Source organism: Tripterygium wilfordii, chromosome 11, assembly GCF_013401445.1.
Source record: "Tripterygium wilfordii isolate XIE 37 chromosome 11, ASM1340144v1, whole genome shotgun sequence".
Classification (NCBI taxonomy): domain Eukaryota; kingdom Viridiplantae; phylum Streptophyta; class Magnoliopsida; order Celastrales; family Celastraceae; genus Tripterygium; species Tripterygium wilfordii.
Window position 1 is genome coordinate 4,596,397 of NC_052242.1, and position 22,890 is coordinate 4,619,286.

The 22,890-nt window shown below is 36.7% G+C and overlaps 1 protein-coding gene across 1 annotated transcript; it reads right to left on the reverse strand.

Annotated features, from left to right (window-relative positions):
* Positions 1 to 454: 454 nt before the first annotated feature.
* LOC120009838 (MDIS1-interacting receptor like kinase 2-like) lies at positions 455 to 3,467 on the reverse strand. Its single transcript, XM_038860550.1, has 3 exons — positions 1,187 to 3,467; positions 781 to 1,110; positions 455 to 648 (listed from the first exon to the last, which is right to left on the reverse strand). The coding sequence occupies exons 1-2, from the start codon at positions 3,447 to 3,449 to the stop codon at positions 812 to 814; spliced, it is 2,562 nt and encodes an 853-aa protein (XP_038716478.1). The 5' UTR covers positions 3,450 to 3,467; the 3' UTR covers positions 455 to 648; positions 781 to 811.
* Positions 3,468 to 22,890: the final 19,423 nt, after the last annotated feature.

Genomic DNA, 22,890 nt, shown 5'->3' on the forward strand with positions numbered 1-22,890 from the left:
GAACACTTTTTTGGATCTGCATCCCTATCGCCTCGGACAACACTCTGGATTTCACTAGCCAAACGCTTCCCCTTTCTCCTCATGGTTTGGAGTCTTTCCCTTAGAGTTTGAGCATGCTCTTGTCTCTTTTGCAAATCTTTTTCTGCCCTAAGGAAGGCTTTTTCCAATTCCAATTCATTTGGAATTTGCTCTTCTATTTCATCATGATTATGCCGAGCCCTCTCCTCTTCTGGATGAGGCAATTCCTCCTGTCGTGATATTTCCGCTTCTTGAGACATGGCTTATATTAATGAACGATTTCCCACAGACGGCGTCAATTGTCGATGCTAAATTTGCACCGAGATAAAAAAATATGTATAAAGTAGAAAGATTCAAGAGAATGACAACACAGAATTTACGTGGTTCGACAACTTGCCTAGGTCCACGGAGTCTGATCTTTTATTAGAGTTGATTGTTTACAAATATCAAATGAAATGTATTTATAAGCTTGGGATTTGTCAGTTAACTGCCTCTGGTAACCTCTCTTGTAACTGCTCCTGGTAACCGTCGGTAACTAACTGTCGGATGAAACTGCTTCTAGATAAGGTTCTTTCGTCTGGGAGAATCGTACATACAGAGTGTATTTATTTACTCCACAACAACCTATGGCTTTTTATCATAGAAGAAAGAAAAATCATTAACAGTAAAGAAAGTAGCTGAGTTTTAATCATTTTCCAACAACTTTAATAGCAACACATGACTTAGAAAAATACTAAATAGGAGTAAGAGTGTAAGACAAACCTTTCACAAGCCATGATGACCTTCCAAATATTCAGTCGGATAGTAACTTAGAAACGAGTTGCATGGTCGGTCTACATCGTGGATTCACATCTAAGCATGAAATGGCCACCTCCATGATGCGGTTCAATTTATCAAGAACATTTTGCGATGGAGGTGAAAGGCGTTCGTCTAACAAATCATTAAGTTTAACTTGTAGAGTATCATATGAAGATGAAGATGATGCACTTGGCATGATATCGCCTGGATGACTTCCTCTGAGAACTTCCAATGCCAACATTCCAAAGCTATATACGTCACATTTTTCAGTCACTTTCATCGTATAAGCAAGCTCTGCAGATTAAAACAAAATGTTGAATATGATTTTATAAAATCAAATTTTTTATATAACAAAAGGATGTGAATTTACCTGGTGCAATGTATCCATGTGTTCCAGCTAGTTTTGACCAATTAGATGAATCCTGGTTGAGAAGCTTAGCGGTGCCAAAGTCAGAAACACGAGCTTTGTATTCCAAGTCTAACAAAATATTTTTGCTCGATATGTCTCGATGAATGATTGGCGATGATAAATCATGGTGCATGTAAGACAAGGCGTGAGAGACACCTTTGATGACATTCACCCTCCTACACCAATCCAATTCTTTCGCTTCCTCGTTGTTGCTTAGAATTTTGGCCAGGCTACTTCTCTGAAGATAATCATAAACTAAGAATGTGTATCTTGAATGTGTGCAAAAGCCATGAAGTTTCACAATATTTCGATGCTTTGTCTCTGTTAAGGCATTGACCTCGTTGAAAAACTCTTTTTGATCTGCTGAATTGCTACTATCAAGTAAACAGTGGAATCTCTTGATAGCTACAATATCACCTGATAGAAGATCGGCTTTATAGACAGTTCCATGACCCCCTTCCCCAATACAATACATGACATCAAAATTGTTGGTTGCTTCCATGATGTCTTCAAATTTCACTGTCCTATCAAACATAGATATTGTAACTGATTGCTTGTCATTCTCAACGTCGCCCTTCCTTCGTCTTTGGAGTTTATGAAACACAATAATTATTACAAATGACATAACAAGTGCTCCTAAGAGAGGAAACACAACTATAAACACAATCTTATTGCTCTTTGTTGGACCATGTCTATCTTCCTTGTGTGGCAGTTGACATGCTTGCAATCCACTCACATTGCCACACAAGTTTTTGTTTCCTCGGAATGCTTCCGCCGGAGCACCTTGAAATACTTTGCTATTTGGAATAGGACCCGAAAGATTATTGAAGGCGAAATTTAAGGTCACCAGGTCTTTCAACTTGGTGAATTGTGCTGGTATTTCTCCGATAAGCAAGTTAGAACTCAAATCAAGTTGAGAAAGGTGAACTAAGTCACTAAATGGAATTGGAATTCTTTGGCTGAATTTGTTGCAGCTTAAATTCAAGTAATGGAGATTCGACAAAGCTCCAATGCTATCTGGCATAGAGCTCAATATGTTCCCTGATAAGTCAAGAAATTTGAGATTGGTAAGTGATCTGAGCTCATGAGGAATACCACCAGAAAAATGATTGCCGTTCAACCTCAAATCCAGCAAATTAGTCAACCTTCCCAACTCCCTCGGGATCCTTCCAACCAAATGATTCATAGAAAAGTCAAGACGATATAGCTGAGTCCAATTTCCAATCTCTGGAGGTATATTACCATTCACATTATTCCCGGCAATCCATAGAGTAGTTAATTGTGTGCATTGACCCCACTTAGTTGAGATATCTCCGAAAAATCGATTGTGGCTGATTTCAATAAAGGTCAAGTTTGGATAGACTCCAAAGTCTGCATCTATATTTCCTTCTAGCTGGTTGTCATTAAGACGGAGTCTAATCAAGCTTGTGCAGTTTTTCATGTCTTTGGGTAATGGGCCTACCAAATGGTTATTTCTTATGCTGAAATACTGGAGTAATCTACCGCTACAAACATTTTCAGGTAAGTGACCGGTGAGCAGGTTTTCAAACAAATAAAGCCTTGTCAACTTCGTCAAGTTTTCTATTCCCCGAGGAATGGATCCAGAGAGTTGATTTTGGGCTACATCCAAAGTTTCCAAGTTCGCCAATTTTCCTATTTCTACAGGAATGGATCCAGAGAATTGATTTTGGCCTACATTGAAAGTTTCCAAGTTGCTTATATTCCCCAATGAAGTTGGAAGAGAACCATTTAACTCATTAAAACTTAAATCCAATTGAAGAAGGGTGTTTAGTTTTCCCAATTCTTCCGGAATGGACCCAGAAAATAAATTTTGCTTGAGCTGCAAAACCTCTAACCTGCTCAAATTTCCGAGGAAAGCTGGAAGTGAACCACTAAGTTGATTACCACTAAACTCCAAGTCAACAAGAGACATCAATTTTCCAATCTCTCTAGGTATGCTGCCAGATAGAGTGTTATTAGATAGGTAAAGATGAGTGATACTTGTTAGACCATCAAATGATGTCGGAATTTTACCACTGAGTTGATTATTGCTCAGATCTAGATAAGAAACATAGCTCATATTTCCTATTTTCTGAGGAATGGAACCGTTTAGCTTATTTTTATGCAATTGAAAGAAGACAAGCTTGGAGAGCTCACCAAGTCCTGGTGGGATGGAACCAGATAGCGAATTATTGAAGAGATTCAAGATAGTCAAGTTACTCATGCTACCCAAAGAAGTTGGAATGGCTGACCGGACCTCTATTTTGAGATCCTAATACCATCTAATTAGGGAGTTCTAGTATCTTAAGTAATGTAATTGTGTTTAAATAAGTTAGTTTTACTCTTATGATTGTCTTTCATTGGTTTTACAGAAAATATGATTAAACCGACAAAATTAGAAGCTCTCGGGATTGAAGAAAACTTCATAGAGATGAAGAATTGTCCGGACACCTTCATTGGATGTTCGGATAATTGAATCAAAGGGCAAAAAGGTGAAAGAATCATGAAGCTACAGCTAAAAATGAAAATCAGCACAAACTGTCCAAACAGATTTCAACCGTCTGGACAGTTAGAACCAGAGGGTTTAATTGTCCACACAGATTTCAACCTCCGGACAGTCGCCCGATTTCTGTATTCCGAGAATGATTAATTGAGCTGGGTTTTTGGGTATCTCTCAAATGTAACCAATGGGAGAAAGCTTTGTAAGGGTAAATAGGTCATTATACTTGTAAAAGAGGAGAAAACCCTAAGATTGGGGGACTCTCTCATAAAAATTCATCTCCTCTCCAACTTCTTGCCTCCATTGTTTTCTCTCTACTTCTCTCTCTCAGTTTTTCTTGGTTTTTCGTGACTTTGTTTGTAAACATTGATTTTCATCTATAAAATTGATGTTTATACCCATTATGATGAGTGGCTAAGTTCCCTTTCTAGTTTCTAGTCCCAAATGGTGGGTGCTCGGTTTCAATTACTCAAGGTATGTTCATGGAATTGTAGTTTTGATTTTGCTCTTTTAATTTCGTGGTTGTGTGATTGGATCTATGGAGATGACATATTTGATTGTATCTTTGGATTGTCTAGTCTAGGGATTGCATCTAATGTGTTTGATTGAGAATTGTTAAATCCATTGCATGATTTCCTTAATTAATTGAGTTTTCCATTGCATAGCTATTAATTATGTGTATTGATGATGGGGTTTTGGGTTAATTTAGGAATGTGCATGGGAGAGTTATGGTTAATTGATCTTTGAGTGTGAAACTAGGGTGTTAGCCAAGCCGAGCCCCAAGGGGGAACATTAATCCATAATATTAGGTGCTTATCCCTTTGTGTTCATCGTAGATTAAGAGACCCGATGGCCTACATGTATGAATTGAAGTCTTATATCCTAATTCTCTTTGCATATGCATGATTGATAGTATCACACAATGCATTGTGTATGGTTGTGTGTGTTTGCAATGATACCTTGAGTATGAGAACCGAGTAGCCACCGGGACGGACTAGAGACTAGGTTTTTAATTAATTGTTTTAAATCCAATTTGTGCTTACTTTGATTACAAAATCGTTCATGCTACCGAGTCATTCGGCCCATTTCTTTTACTTGCTTTTATTTGATATTCATTGTGTTTATTAGTGTTAGCTAGTCATTTGCATATCATTCACTTCAAATTTGCATTGCTTCCTCGTGGATCGATACCGGACTCACCGGTTTATTACTTGACGATACCCTACACTTGGGGTAAGTACACACACACTTTGGTGTCGGTCAAGTTTTTGGCGCCGTTGCCGGGGAAGCGAGTGTCAAAGACGGAGCTGGGTGGCTTGTAGATGCTAGTTTTATGCTATTAAACGCCATCAAATAAGGAAGGAGCACGGTCACGCTTCAAGGGTAACTTCGTTCCTTCATTTTCCTTGCTTTCTAGAATAGTTGATTTAGTATAGTTGCTGAAAAGAGAAAAAAAAAATTGTGAGGAGAACTTGGCGGATGGGATTAACTTAGTTTCCTGTGGGCGATGGATGCCACCTTGTTTGCTTTGTGGTAGTGGAACGTTGTTTGAGAGAGATTTGAGCATTTTTTTTATTCCCTACTACTTGCTTGCATACTTGGTGTGGTTATCTTTTCTTGGAAACCTATTGTTGATCTATCCTTGCCTTTGCTTATTCTCATGAATTCTTGCTTTGAATGAACCTTTGGTTGAGATCTCTTTGCTTGAAACTCTTCGATTACTATCTTGTGCTCCTTGTGCTTAATTGAAACTTTGTGCCAAAATGTCGTTATCTAGAGGGAGTAGTGTTCATGCTAATGATATGGGGGGTGGTCAAGGAAACAAAATTGATTTGAATACATTGTGTTGTTTATTGCAAAATGTGAACATAAAGGAATTGTCAAATTCTAGGCATGAGCCAAATGCCCAAGGAGGTAATGTTTTGCAAAATGTGCCACAAATTGTCCAAAAGGATAACCATTTGCAAAATGTGACCATAAATGTTCCACATGATCATGTACTTCAAAATTCACCCCAACATGATTTTCAATATCCCAATGAACCACTCATGCATTATATGCCTCATGCGCCTCAAGTTCCACAATATGCATATTATGGGCATGATGTGCATGCTCCTCCTCCTCCTTTTGACTACATTCATGCACATGAGTACCAACCCTTTAGGCAAGCACAATCTTCACACCAATGTATAGCTCCACCATCTTACCAACCATGCACCCCACCCCAAGAGAGATCACTTGAGGATACGCTTCAAATATTCATGGAAGCTCAATTGGAGGTTAATCAAAGGAGATTTGAATTTCGTGAGCAAACCAATAGAGCCTTGGAAGATTTAAGAAGCCAATTGACAAAGATCACTCAAACATTAGAATTTCAATTCGAAACTTCAAGTGAGGGGTTGAATGTGCAAGAACAAGAACAACCCATCATTACCTCAAGGAATGGGATAGTAATTGACAATACCATGACTCCTAAGGTAAGTGAGGATGAGAAATTAGTGGAAGAAGTGGGTGGTGAGGTGAAAAATGTTATAGTTGGAGATAGATCATGTCGAGACAAGGACAATTATCAAGTTGAAAAGGTTGAGGAAAAGAGCGAAGAGAAGAGAAATGAAGAGAAAGAGGAGAACAAAGTGAGACCAAAAGGGAATGAGTTAGACCGTGGGAGAGCAATTGAGTACATCCCTAAGCTTTATATTCACTCTCATGTTGAGGATAAATTAGAGATGACACTTGCAAAGAATTCAATTGAGGTTGTACTAGCATTGGTTGAGAAAGGTAGTAAACTTTTGATTGAGGGAGATGCTATGAAAGGAGTTTTGAAATCCTTAACTATTTACGGTGTGGGATTTCTGTCCTCTCTTTTAGGAGCTTTAGAGCCTTCCCCACTCAAAGTTGAATCATACCAAGTGCATCCTCAAAAACCAAAAAAAATACCTTTACCAAGTGGATTTAAAAAGTCCTCTAAATGCTACTTTGCACAGAACTTTTTTGCAGAAATTAAAAAAGTATGGCGTCCCAAATCCCAATTACAATTTTTTCCATGTGAGTCTCGGGAAAAAGGGACCGAATCATGCGTGGTCCGTCATGTTCCTCAACATGGGAGTAGTGATTATGAGGATGTTCTTGGGATCTCAAGGATCCCATTTCTCCCATGTGTCATGGTTAGATTTCACCCTTGTACCATAGTATGGTTGTGATTAGTTTTGATTTGATTTCGATTTTTGTGTGTGTTTTGTATGCTCACAATCCATTTCACAATTTTCGCTCCTTATGCACTTATTCAAGTTGGGGGGTGAGAATGGTGAAATGATTGTGTGTTATGTTGTGATTTTCTTACCCTTAATCTTGGTGTGTTTTTGTATGTTCACAATGCATCTCACAATTTTTTCTTGCCTTGTTTTTCATTCTTGACATTGGGGACAATGTCTCATTTAAGTTGGGGGGTGAGGGAATTGTGAATTCATTGTGAAACTTGCTTTATTTTGGTGTGCTTTTGTGAATATCAAAAATTTGAAAATTTTGAAAAAAAAAAAGAGAAGAAAAAGTCTTGTTGTGTCATGCTTGGATAGTGTGGTTGGTATTAACTTTTTCAGGATATGCTTCGTTTCTCATGATTCCGATCACTTTTGAAGAGTATGGTATGATTTCCTACCCTCTATCCTATTGTGTTGTGCTTTGTTGTTCATACATGCTAGATGGACTTTAGGAAGGGAATGGTAGATGCTTTTGGGATTCACTACCAATTTCAACGTTAATTTATTATTCTTGTTCGAACATGCAAGTGTAGAGTAGGTTTCTTGATTTCTTTTGTGAAGTCGATGCATGTGATTGAGTAGGATGACTATGATCAATCTTTCTTGGGATGATTGAGACCTAGTTTGATATCAAAACTGTGATTAAGTGTGCATCTTGGCATTGAAGCATTTGTATGACTACGTTTTTGGATCCTTTTGTCTGAAAAACTACCTTTTATCCCTTCTCATTCTTTTGAGCCATTCTTCCTTGATATACATTGGGTTCTGGGTGATGCTATTCATTGATATTCATTTGACATCTTATGCGCATGTTCTTCAATAGCTTTGCATCCATTACATTTGATTACTGAGAAGTGTGATTTTTGTATTTTGCCACTTGCTTGTGAACTTAGGACTGAATGATTCATTAGGTTGAGAGATTTGAGCATAGCCTATTCATTTGTGAGTGATTACAAGCCTAAATTTCTTTAAGCCTTTTTATTTCACTTACAAGCCTTGTGTGCACCACTTCCTTAAATACTTCCCACCTTTGGTTGCAAGGATGAGTAGGAGCTTGAAAAAAATAAGTTGGTAGTGATATTACCCTTTCTTATGTTGAAAAAAAATTGAGGGTTGTTGTTCAAATGTTGTTCATTTTCGAGAAGAAAAGAGAAGAAAAAAAGAAAAAAAAGTGCATAGAAAAAAAGATCAAAAAGAGGTGTATGCAATAAAGTTAATCCTTTGTGTGTAAAGGATGAGGAGTGTTTGGATTTGTGGTGCAATGGAAGAGGTGACAAAATGAGAACTTAGCTCACATGTTTGAACTTAACTTGCAACTTGTTACCTAGTTCCAAATTCTTCCTACCTTGTCCCATGGCCACATTACAAACCATTTAACCTTTTGATGAATTTGATCCAAGGTAAGCAAGTGAGTTGGTGGATGCATTAATTGCTCTTGTAGGTGATTTCTTTCTCAAAGCTATGCCCATCCAAATTATCTTTTATAAACACATACATTTAATTCAATTGTGTAAGTCATTCACTTACCACAATGTTTTTATGTTTTTGTGTGCATTCGGGATTGAGGATTTATGAACACCAAAAGGTTCCATAACAAGGTTTTACTTGTGAGAATGTGTTGAGTTGTCTTGCTTGATTGCACATATATTTTTCATAGTATAAAATGTTCTTGGTCATTTTTAAGGGGATTGAGATTGATTTTCCAAAGATTTTGCATGTTTTTGACTAAGCGGGGGAAATGGGAGATTAGCTCTATTTCTTGCATGTGAGAACTTAAGAATCATTTATGGTGCTTTCAAAGTAATGGTGGATCCCTTGGCAAGTGTTTGTGGGTATCGCTCTGATAAGCCCTCACGAGACTACAACTCGTCCACTAGGGTGACCTAGGGGTTTAAAGGCTTGTTGCATATGCTAAATGCAACCGTGATTCCTACGTCAGTGAGTTAGGTTTTTAGTTTTAGGTAGTGTTTGCATTGCTAGGGACTAGCAACGTCTAAGTTGGGGGGTGTGACCGGACCTCTATTTTGAGATCCTAATACCATCTAATTAGGGAGTTCTAGTATCTTAAGTAATGTAATTGTGTTTAAATAAGTTAGTTTTACTCTTATGATTGTCTTTCATTGGTTTTACAGAAAATATGATTAAACCGACAAAATTAGAAGCTCTCGGGATTGAAGAAAACTTCATAGAGATGAAGAATTGTCCGGACACCTTCATTGGATGTTCGGATAATTGAATCAAAGGGCAAAAAGGTGAAAGAATCATGAAGCTACAGCTAAAAATGAAAATCAGCACAAACTGTCCAAACAGATTTCAACCGTCTGGACAGTTAGAACCAGAGGGTTTAATTGTCCACACAGATTTCAACCGTCCGGACAGTCGCCCGATTTCTGCATTCCGAGAATGATTAATTGAGCTGGGTTTTTGGGTATCTCTCAAATGTAACCAATGGGAGAAAGCTTTGTAAGGGTAAATAGGTCATTATACTTGTAAAAGAGGAGAAAACCCTAAGATTGGGGGACTCTCTCATAAAAATTCATCTCCTCTCCAACTTCTTGCCTCCATTGTTTTCTCTCTACTTCTCTCTCTCAGTTTTTCTTGGTTTTTCGTGACTTTGTTTGTAAACATTGATTTTCATCTATAAAATTGATGTTTATACCCATTATGATGAGTGGCTAAGTTCCCTTTCTAGTTTCTAGTCCCAAATGGTGGGTGCTCGGTTTCAATTACTCAAGGTATGTTCATGGAATTGTAGTTTTGATTTTGCTCTTTTAATTTCGTGGTTGTGTGATTGGATCTATGGAGATGACATATTTGATTGTATCTTTGGATTGTCTAGTCTAGGGATTGCATCTAATGTGTTTGATTGAGAATTGTTAAATCCATTGCATGATTTCCTTAATTAATTGAGTTTTCCATTGCATAGCTATTAATTATGTGTATTGATGATGGGGTTTTGGGTTAATTTAGGAATGTGCATGGGAGAGTTATGGTTAATTGATCTTTGAGTGTGAAACTAGGGTGTTAGCCAAGCCGAGCCCCAAGGGGGAACATTAATCCATAATATTAGGTGCTTATCCCTTTGTGTTCATCGTAGATTAAGAGACCCGATGGCCTACATGTATGAATTGAAGTCTTATATCCTAATTCTCTTTGCATATGCATGATTGATAGTATCACACAATGCATTGTGTATGGTTGTGTGTGTTTGCAATGATACCTTGAGTATGAGAACCGAGTAGCCACCGGGACGGACTAGAGACTAGGTTTTTAATTAATTGTTTTAAATCCAATTTGTGCTTACTTTGATTACAAAATCGTTCATGCTACCGAGTCATTCAACCCATTTCTTTTACTTGCTTTTATTTGATATTCATTGTGTTTATTAGTGTTAGCTAGTCATTTGCATATCATTCACTTCAAATTTGCATTGCTTCCTCGTGGATCGATACCGGACTCACCGGTTTATTACTTGACGATACCCTACACTTGGGGTAAGTACACACACACTTTGGTGTCGGTCAATGGCTCCACCTAGAAAGTTATTGTGCAGGTGAAGCTCAATGGGGGACTTTAGCTCATTGCCTATTTCTTGAGGAATTGAGCCATTTAGTTTATTATCATTGAGCACAAGAGCCTCAAGATGAGTAAGCTGGACAAGTGTAGGTGGGATTTGCCCTGAAAACTGATTCCACGACAAATGTAGGTGAATAAGGTTGGAGAGATGATTGAGTTGAGGAGGGATGGAACCATGGAGTGCATTCATGCTAAGATCAAAAGACGAGAGATTGGAAAAAGATGAGAATGAAAAGTTATAGAGTGTACCAAATATGCCACAACTTGTAAGGTTTATCATAGTTATACTTCCAGCAGTGTTGCAAGAGACACCGAACCAAGTACAATGACTCACTTTGGATGAATTGAGAATGGACCATGAAGACAACAGAGGCTGAGTATGATTTTGAAAACTGGCTTTCCATCTAAGAAGAGCTTGTGCTTCCTCTGTAGAATCAGAAGCAACAATTAGAAACAAAGTAGTCCAAAGGAAATTGGAGAGGGAAACAAGTGAGAAGGCAATAGATTTCATTGTGTATGTTTTTTGTGAGTAACTCAAGTATATGATATTGTTACTTCATTGTGTTCTCATATAAATAGAATGTGTTAGGACTAGAGATCCTAAAGATTTGGAAAAGTCCGCACTGAATTTCCTTGCGGAAATTCCCCTGCCACTTGCCCTCTGGAAAAAGTCATTAGTGCTAAAAACCAAAGTCAACGTAACTTAAGTCTTAAGTCTTAATTTTGTGATATTCCTACTTCATTGTGTTCACATATAAATAGGATGAGTTGACACTAAAGATCATAGATTTGGGAAAGTCCGCCCCCTAACTTAATCCCTATCCTGATTAAAGATTCCACGACTCAGAATTTCAAGAGAACACATCTGTGGGAGTGTAGATTGTGTTTTTCACTATAAACAAAAAAAAGAGTTTATCCTATTTTTTTTAAAAAACTGGGATAGACGGGTAGGATTTAAATCCACGCCCTAATGGATAGATGATCTCTTACATGCAATGTGATTACTTTTCTATCAATGGCTGGCTTGCACAAAAAAAAAGTACTTGATATTGTTTTAATTGAGGTTTATGTAGTTTGGAGTGTAATAAGTGAAAAAAGGGTACATGTAGTGCTCATGTAGAATTGTCTAATCATTGAACGAATTTTTCCAACCAATTAATCTAGTGGTATTAAGATGCGGCTGCAAAAATTACCATTGACATTAAAATTTAATATTAGTTAATTAACGAAGATAAATGCAGGGAAGTCATCAAGACTATTCAAGATGTATAATTCTTAGGGATCACTCCTAATGGGCCTAGCTACGTTTCTCATCCATCACCATCACCATCACCATCACCATCACCATCACCATCTAGAACATGTATAGAATTCCACACCGCTTTGACAATGTTTACACAAAACAAAAATATAATTATAATCTTGTAAATTTAAAATACGAATTCTAATAAAAAAAATTTAGATTCCAAAGCACCTATACATCATTTATTCAATGCCCTATGAACATTAGATAACATTTTCCTTATAATTATTAAGTAAGATGTGTAATAATTAAGACTAGTTAGTGTTATTAGGCTGTTGTTTAATTTTTATCTTGTTTATTTTTTTAATTTAAAATTTAAAGTAAGGATAATCCAATAATTCCTTTTGAATACTAAGTTTCAAAAGCTTTCATTTTTTTGGAGAACAACCTCTAGCTTAGCTGATAATGCATTCCCACACCTAAACATTAGATTTAGGTTTCGATCCCCATTCCCATCCAATGTACCCAAAAAAAACTTTTGCTTTTTCATTCATTTCATTAGGAGAAAAGGTTTTATTGGGTTTTATGTGAATTTTAAAAAAAAAGATTAAATATGTGTTTCAAATTTTAATTCTTTGATTTTGTATATTCATTAGAAAGTAGTAGTATAAAAATAAATAATTAATTTTAGTATTTTACATATTCATTAAAATGCTTAAAAATAGACTTCATAAATGTTTTCTGTATAACTTAAGTACGTGATATTGATACTGCATTGTGGAATAATGCTTGAAACCCCCAAAAAGTGACCCCAAAAGACCCTCATTTAATGTGAAGTGTTGGATGTGAAGTGGGCGAGTTTTTTACCCAAATGACACTCTGATACATAATATGTCTCAATATAACACCCGAGTGAAAATATTTGCCAAAATAGCACTACACGCCACTGTCAGTGGCGTGTTCTTTGTATATTTTTGGACGATCACGCCATCAGAGATGGCGTGATCTAATATGTACTGGTCACTCCATTGGCAATGGAGTGACCAATACATATTTTGGATCGATGATCACGCCAACAACGTTGGCGTGATCATCCATTTTTCTTCGGTCACGCCAACCATGTTGGCGTGATCAACAAACACAGGGGAAAAAAAGGAAAAAAAAAACCAACATGCCAAAAATACAGATACATATCCAGAAATCCATATCCAGCAAAATATTTCATCAAATAGAAACTATACATCATAAAGACATATGAAAAATAAACACATAAACAGTTATATGGTTCAAGCAAACTAGAGAAATCATATATTCATGTGCCTACTCCATTCAGTAGGAGTAGTGGATGGACCAACATCATCTTGCGTCAACTGGGATGGATGCATGGTAAAGTCAGTTGCCCGGGAAATGTGACCACGTCTATGTGATTGACCAAGAGGATATCTACCACCATGCTGGGGCGTAGCTTGAACATCAGAGCCTATAACTTCTTCAAATCGATGTCCCTCACCAACATCGTCTAGAATGTCACGACAATTTCCCAACCAATTATTTGCAATGGCAGCAGTAGAGTCATTAAGAGCATCACGCAATGCAGAAACAACTTTTTTTGCTCCCTCTAATGCCAAAGCAGCCTGCATTGATGTTTATCACATTACAATATAATATAACTTACATAAATAAAATATGAAAATGTCGACGTACTTACCACTCGTCGTATCCGACTCCCCCGTTGCGCATAATCCAAATTTGTTTGTGGCCTATCAGTCGATGGAGCACTAATAATCCGTCGGGTGATCGAGTAATATCAATGGATATACTCGCCAACGCTCGTGCGAGGGAATCGCTCTTGCGCGATATGAGCTAGTCTATCATCCCAATATGCCAACCATGTAGCGTTTTTGACCACCCAATCGACATTATCCCGCCCTCTCCTATTTAGATTATGTAAAGTATCATTCGTATCCACTGGAGTCGGTATATGCTGTGATATACCAAATTGTCTCATAACACGATCTGGGAATTGAAACTCCACAATCTCAAAGCAAATCAAAGGCACTACAGTTCTCCAGATTCTGCTACCATCAATACATATTACTGGTGCATTTGCCAATCTCCCTGGTGTATAAGGCATCCACTGTACCTGGTTAGGTTCTTGCTGATCCAGCTCATCTCTAGCAAATATAAGGACTTGCTTTGGATTTCTTCTATATGTACGTCGTCCACGCCAACTACAAATATGCAAAAATAAGAATTAGTAAAATGTTAGCTACAATATTTCACAAAATGTTAGCTACTTTATACACATATTTTTTTAAAAATTACCTGGCACCAAGTGGACGGGGTGGCTCGTCTGGACCAAATATAGGTGGTGCCCCAGTATCCATTTGTGGTCGACATACATGCAACCTCTCCCACGACCATAACTAGAAAAAAAATTATATAATATTAAAAAAAAACATATGCTTTTTATTGTTATAATTAAATTTCAATAAAGTAATGTTACCTGAAGTAATAGGCTACAACCACCTATCGTATGAGTAGAACTCAAACATCCTCGGCAAAGATTGCGATATAAGCATGCAAGTACTGCTCCTCCCCAACTATACGAGCTAGTCTCCTGAAGGTTAGCTAAAAGTGGTAGAAAAATGAGTGGAATGCTATCCCCCGTAGTAGATGGGAATAGAATACTCCCGAACATGGCTAATATATAAGCCCTGGCATACTGTTGCAACACCAACTCAGGAGCATCCTCTGCTGGAGGATTGTGTTCACCAAAGTTCAACACCAACCAGGATAACGACAAAGATGCACCATCCCTATCTTCAGTATTCGCCACTCTACCAAGTAATTGCATCATCGCATCATCCCACTCATATATACTGCCACCAGTGACAGCTGGTCCATCGACCCTCAATCCCAATAAAACTGCAACATCCTCTAGTGTTATAGTCATCTCTCCAACACGGAAGTGAAATGTATGGGTTTCACGTCTCCATCTCTCGAGAAGCGCAGTTAGTAATCCATTATCAAGTTTTATGTTACCTATTTGGGTAATACCATAGAAACCTGCCTGGATAACATAAGGCCTAACTCGTGGATCCAATGGCCAGAACATATGCTGCCTAAATCTGATTGGTTCTCCTGTATCCTGTTTAGAACATATACTTTAGGTTTAAAAGCACATAGATAGTTAAACATAAGTTTCAATGTATTTATTGTAATATACCTGTCCACGCCAAATGTCTTCCGAATGATGGTTTGACTGCATATGAAGAACAGATTGATTGTCTGGACCAGGACGAGACTCCCTAGTAATGCGGACACCGGGTACTCTAGCATGACTCGATGATCCTCCACCCCGTGTCCGCGCCATCCGTCAGCTCCTTGAACCTGCATTTATAAATATGTTAAAAATATGAAGATATTTTTATATTTTTTATATCATTTATAAATATAAAAAAAATACTTATTCATAAAAAAAATACTTTACTTTGTCCCGAATTTGTGTGAAATTTCTTGTTATGTCCTCGTTGCCCACACACATTACACTTGTTTGTAGTGCGACCTTCCCGTGCATCCATATCATTCCTAAGCCTAGTTGACTTGGGACGACCTTCCCTTTTCCTTCGTTGTGCATCATCAACGACAACCATCGGTCCTAAATAATCAGGTCAACATGTCTCATCGGGTATTGGACTAAAAACTGGGGCATATGTGCTTTCATATGCCCCAATTGTAAAATATGGCTCCATATATATACTCCAATCGATTCTATTAGCTGAACAACACGATAGAAGATGGCTACATGGAAGGTGATAAAGAAGCCACATATTGCATGAACAATATTGTTCTTCACGTTGTTGTCCAAGACATACAACGTATGAACGATTAGAACTTTGATTGTCCTCCGCACCACGTCTTCTCGTACTCACCTGAAATGTAGGAGGATTATGGTTGAACATTCGGACTTGTTCCCGCTTAGACTTCGCAGTCTCACAACTAATATGTCCAAAAACTTGCGGTGGCAAATCTATCCCTCGTAATCTAAATTCTTCTGCTTCAATCCTCCTCTTAACAAAATATTTGTTGCACCTGTAAAATGTCAGCTGAACCAATGCTGTAATAGGCAAAAATCTCCCACCCTTCAGAACACTATTGAAGATTTCAGACATATTAGTAGTCATGTTACCATATCTGTGGCCATCATCATATGCTTTACTCCACTTTTCTTTCCTAGCACTATTTAGGTACTCCCACGCAGCAATGTTCAAATCCTTAACACGCGACATCCAAAAGTCGAATTTTTCCTTAGATTCTTCGTTAGCCATTGTGACAACCGCTTGTTTCAAATCTTTATCTTTAAAATGGGTGTTGAAATTACTCACAAAATGTCTCGAGCAATACCTGTGATAAGCAAATGGTTTTGGCCAACCATCACGCATTGCTGCCAAAATACCAGCGTGTCGATCAGACAAGACACAAATGCCTCTTCGATCGGTAACATAAGAACGAATGCATGCTATGAACCATCCCCAATTATCAGCACTTTCTTCGTCTACAATAGCAAAGCACAACGGGAAAAGGCCATTATCTGCATCATACCCAACCGCGATCAACAATTTGCCTTTGTATTTTCCATACAAATGTGTGCCATCAATACTTATCAAAGGACGACAGGATTGAAAGCCGACTATAGAAGGCCAAAATGCCCAGAATACACGACCAAACGTAGCCCGATTGCTGACAATGTCCTTATAGTTAAAATTAACCACCGACCCTGGATTTGAAACTTGTATTGCTTGCAACAATCTAGGGAGGACATTGTATGAAGCTTCAAATGTCCCAAATAATTTCTCGATAACCTTTTGTTTGGCTTTCCATGCTTTCTTGTACGAAACTGGGTACTGTAACTGAGAACTAGCAAAGGCCTGAATAGCTGCTATATTTATTTTCAAATCTGCTCTTACCATAGGTAGCACCTCCTCTGCGATATATTCTGAATCCAACTGTCGATGACCCTGATGCAGTGACGCATTTGTGCATGTATGCTGCCCTCTAATTACTGTTATCTTCCATACATTGAGTTTTTCCTTTTTCATAGCTCTAAGATACCAACTGCAAACAGGCTCTTTTACACATTTCAACTGTATTACATCTGAATTTGAGCGTTGCGTCTTGTACTGATAGTTATTCTGAATGTGCCACATCTTCACAGCTCGAAGTAATTGTTTCTTGTTCTCAAATACTTCATTCACTGTCACTGTATCAAATTGATCAGTGTGGTGCATACCCCAATCTTGACAGACAACATAATCTGACTGGCTAACATCGCCAAATTCGGGTACTTGATCAACTACATTTAGATACCTCCCCTGATCCCCGGTGGTTGTCTCAATATTGACTCCCACGTTTCCATCACCCTCCTCATCATCGCTAGAATCAAACTCAATTTCCTGTTGTTCTACCAACTCCGCATCATTATTAGCAATTGCACCCTCAAACTGACTATCATCTTCATTATGACACATTTCTGGGATTAAATTTAGGTTCACGGATGGTGAGAAATGCTGATACGAACTGGAAGTTTGCATTTCGTCATTATCAAAATCATCCGCAAACTGGAAGTTTGCATTTCGATTCCAATTTGACGCCATTATGTTCTGTAATCTACATGAGATTATAATAATTGTGTCATAAAACAAACAACTATTGTGTATTTTGTCCAACATTTTAAAACCTTATTTTCAATTCTATATATTTTAATATGAGTATATCCATTGTAACAAAACTTCATAATCATATCCATAAACATATACAGAAATACTACATATACAAATTTGAGCCACCAATAAACATATATCCATAAACATATATCATTTTCATGATGCAGACCCACCAATATATCCATAAACATATATCATTTTCATGATGCAGCCCCATCAATAAACATATATCCTTAAACCATGCTACCTAAACTGGGAAACAAAATTTATAATCTCTCTCACCTGTCTTGTTGATCTCACACGGGTGTGGGTGTGCACGTACACCACCTTCACGGATCGGCAGTCCGGCAGGGTGTGGTGGCTACTCCATGGATCAGAGATGCTGGAGCCGATCGTTGGTGGTGCTTCTCTCACTGGTCGGAGGCTTCCTGCAGCTTCTGTGTGGTACGGGTGGGGAGGAGAAAACGGGAGACAAGATGATTTCGTGTGTGGCTGGGGTTGATCGTGGAGAAGATATTAACTAGTCACGCCGTTACTAACGGCGTGACTAGTTTTTTTTATTTTTTTCCTTAAGGTCATGCCAACCTTGTTGGCGTGACCTTTACAAAGCTATTTTTTTTTTTTTTAAAAAAAAAAGGTCACGCCAACCTTGTTGGTGTGACCTTTACAATTGCAATTTTTTTTTTTTTTTAAAAAAAAGGGTCACGCCAACCTTGTTGGCGTGACCTTTACAAAGCAACCAGTCACTCCAACTATGTTGGCGTGACTGGTTTTTATACATTATTCACGCCATCTCTGATGGCGTGAATGAATCACGCCATCAGAGATGGCGTGATCGTTCAAAACGTATGAAGAACACGCCATTGACAGTGGCGTGTAGTGCTATTTTGGCAACTATTTTCACTTGGGTGTTATATTGAGACATATTATGTGTCAGGGTGTCATTTGGGTAAAAAACTCTGAAGTGGGCTCTACAATGTGTTTTTAATCAATGGTTATTTTAATGCCACATAGATTTGGGAGACTTTTGGGAGTGATATTTTGGGGGTCTCTAACATTGTCCTTCATTGTGTACACATTTAATTAGAATTTGTTAGCACTAAATATCATTAAAATTTTGGAAAAGGTCTGCTATCTAACTTAAGCCACTTGCACTCTGGATTGAGAGGATGGGTAGTGTCACGTCCTAAAAGCAGAAGTTTTTGGAAACGGCGGGACTATTTACACCCTCTCTTTTTGCTAGATAAACCCCTTTGACATTGATAAGTGACAAGACATACTATCTGTTAGTACTAACTAGCAGTTCTTTTACTTTTGTGTCAGAAAAATGTTGGAATTTTGATGTAAATGAAAAGTCTCACAGACATAGTCTCTCTCTCTCTTGCGCCCCTACTGCCTTGGAATTGCCCCATCCCTCTCTCTCCTCTTGTCTGTTTTGTAACCTCCACTTGGGTGTATATATATATATTAAGGTAAGAAATATATATATGTATGTATTAACGTAAGAAATATATATATATATATTTCATTTTTAATGAAAAAGACATCATTTAAATTTGTTATTTGAATATTCGATATGGGTATAAATTTGATACGTTAAACACACGCAAACATAAATATTTGACAACATTTATTTTTTTTTCTTTGGAAAACTATGAACTTCAATATATATCTTAAATGAATAATTTTTAATGACATAGAACCCAACACATATCGTTACCTAACAAAACCTAAGTTTATATATTTACTTGTTCGGATTTGGCTTAAACACAGAAATCTTATTTTTATTTGTAGATTATGAATCTAAGAAAACTCTTCCATGCAAAAAAAAATAGTAACCCTAAAATGCTCATTAATACATACTAAAGAAGCACTTATTCATGGAATATATTAGTTAATAACATTTTTTGATAACTAAGAATTCCTCAACCCAACATATCTACCATACATGTTGGTTAGCACTAAACTCGAGCCGCCAACTCAACCCACTCCACGCTAGCGATAGATAAGACCGGGCTTTATGGGGAGAACGAGACCGAAGCTCATAAAATCGAGTTATTCCACAAGGTCTCCCATGGGTCTTTGGCTCATTCTTATAATAAGGTATTGTCAAAATAATTCTTATACTAAATTAATAAGTTGTGAGGTGTCTGGTGAAAATTTTACTGTTGTTAGTGGTTAAGCTGTGTAAATTTTTGTTTGATTGTATTAATTATTATTAATGAATAAAAATAATTTATTTCATATATATAAGTTATTACAACTATAAATGCATAAATATTAATTTATTATAAGAATTGTTAATTTATTATTTATAATAGTTATTAATTTACTTTAATATTTATTCAGAATGGATAATTAATTCATTATAATAATTACTAATTTATTATAACAATTGTTAATTTATTATAAGACCGTCCATTACTTGCACGTAAAAAAATTTTATGTAAGACCGTCCATTAGTAGCACATAGTTCGAGAGATTTTTATGTAACATTTTCATCCAACTTTGACATGCTACTCTTAAGGAGTTTTTCTGGAGCATTTTGAAATTGTTCTCATTATTGTCCCCAATAATTTAATGTTATTCCAAGATTACCCCTCATTTATTGACACGTTTTGATGATTATAGGCCTATCCTACCGGTAGGATACAATATGTAGCATAGTGATAGGATACTTAATGTATCCTACCGGTAGGATACAATATGCTGCATAGTGATAGAATACTTAATGTTTCCTACCGGTAGGAGACGGTATGTATCCTATCACAATGCTACATATTGTATCCTATACTTAATGTATCCTACCGGTAGGATACGGTGTGTATCCTAGTGATAGGATACTTATGTATCCTACCGGTATGATACAATATGTAGCATAATGATAGGATACTTAATGTATCCTACCGGTAGGATACGGTATGTATCCTATCGGTAGGATATTGTCATTAGACAATACTTAGTTGTTCCACGATTAAATTTCTAAGATAAATTAAATAATAAATAAATTAAATTCAAATAAATTGATAATTTATCAAGTAATTTATAATTTATTATTATCTTTAATTAATTTAAAAATCATTATATAATTTTTAATAATTAAATTGTTTACATAATTTCTAGTTATATATACATATACATACATACATATATATATATATGTATGTATGTATGTATATGTATATGTATATATTGAACAATTGATAATTCACTCTCTCTTGATCTTTCTCTCTTTTAATCACTGTCTGTCAGTCTCCATGATTATTACCTTTACTTTATATTTCTAAATAAGTAACACACATAAATGAGACAATCAACCATCAACACGGCTCAAATACCAAGAATTGTCTAATCAATGGGGGTCTAAATAGCAAAAAGGGGGGTTTAAATAGCAGGACCCTTTTGGAAATCTTGATCCAGCCAAAGTCATTACTACTAAAAAACAAAGACAACCTTGTCTGGGTCAATTTCTTTCTTTTTTTTTCCTTTTTTTTAAAGTCCCACAGGCCACACACACGTTAAGCCATGCCCGAGGGGCATGAAGGCCACCACAGCGGATGGAAAACTACCCAAATCCCAAACCCCCTGATGAGAATAGAACCCGGACCTCAAGGTCCTAGGCAAACAACCTAACCAACCAGGCTATCTCCCATTCTCGTCCGGGTCAATTTCTTGAATGTATTAAGAGACCATATAATGGGTAGAAAACTATGATCATTCAAATCACGCGCCTTCTTATATATTAAAAAAAACGTTGTAACACACAAGTCATTAGTTAGAGTAATAAAGATAATGTGTATCACCTTTCGAGTTTTAAAAAAGAAAGAAAAGAAAAACACGTTGTAATTTAGCTATTTATTACTCAAATAATTATTTTAGCTATTTATTACTCAAATAATTATTATAGTGGTATCAATCTTATCATACTTATTCTTATAATTAAGCGGTTAGTGCCATTATAATTGAATTGTCTTGAGAATCACGAGTAATTCAGATGGCACGTATGCATGTGGTATCTCGAGTTCGAGCCTCCCCCATTCCCTTCCCCTGTATTAAAAAATTGAATTATCTAATCATTGAATGACGTATTATTCAACCAATTAAACCAATTAATCTAGTGGTATTAAGATGTAAGAAAATATTACAATTAATTGGCTACAATAATTACAATAGACTTACATATTTAATATTATTTAAAAAATAAGGACAGATGCCAGGAAATCATCAAGACTATTCAACATGTATAATTCTTGGGGAATCTAGATGGTTACGGTTCTCATATATCATCATCTAGACTCTAGAGCATGTATGGAATTCCACACCCTTTGACAATATATATACACAAACAAAATTATAATTACAATCTTGTTATTCAGTGCCCAATGGCATGAGAATCACGAGTAATTCAAATAGCACTCATGTGTGTGATATCTTGAGTTCGAGCCTCCCTCATTTCCTTCCTCTTTATTGTCTAGGCATTGAATGAGTTATTATTAATACGTTCAAGAAATTGACCTAACGGCAATGCAATGGCAAAGACATTAGTACTAGAAAACAAAGACTACATAAACGTGTCATTTGCGTTGTATGGGTCAACTTCTTGAACGTATTAATAGACTATATAGATATAGTCTCATCTATCATGAAACAACAGCCTAGAAAACTATCATCATTCAAATCACCCACCTTATTTGCAAAAAAAAAAAAACACATCGTAAATTTAGCTATCTATTACTCAATAAACTATTCTAGTGGTATTCTGACGTAATCATCATTATCATCCGAGCCTTTATCCCAAAAATTTGTAGACGGTTATACGAGTCTATGAGAATATCATCAAGAATCCATCATATGTATTTGTTTTCTCTATTCATATCTATCATGGATCATACACTCATTCACTCCTATTAAATCATATGATTTCTTATTATTTTAAGCCATGTCTTTTTGGGTCTATCTCGTCACCTCCTACTCTCTGCTATACAAATTCTCTCATTCCCCCTCACTGTCGCACCGCTATCTCTATGTTGAACATGTCCATACCATTTTAAACGATTTTCTCATAACTTATCTTCAATAGGTGATACTCCTACCTTAAATCTAATAATCTCAATTCTTATCCTATCTTTTCTAGTATGTCCACACATCCAACGAAGCATTCATATTTCTGCTACATGCATTTTTCTGAGCTTTTTGTTTGGCCGCTTTGTACATTTCATAACTATTCTCATCCCTACCAGTTTTTAACTTCTTATAACATTCTCTCTTAGTTCTAATTGATTTTTTAACATCTTCATTCCACCACCATGTTTCTTTACCTTTAGGTATAGGGCCTTTCGACTCACCAAACACCTCTTTTGCTA

Bases quoted from the DNA above. Each gene is read 5' to 3' on its own strand.
- LOC120009838 (XM_038860550.1), bottom strand. From the start codon at position 3,449: ATGAGTAACTTGACTATCTTGAATCTCTTCAATAATTCGCTATCTGGT. The intron at 1,111-1,186 runs GTAAATTCACAT...TTTAATCTGCAG, and splicing joins ACATGGATACATTGCACCAG to AGCTTGCTTATACGATGAAA.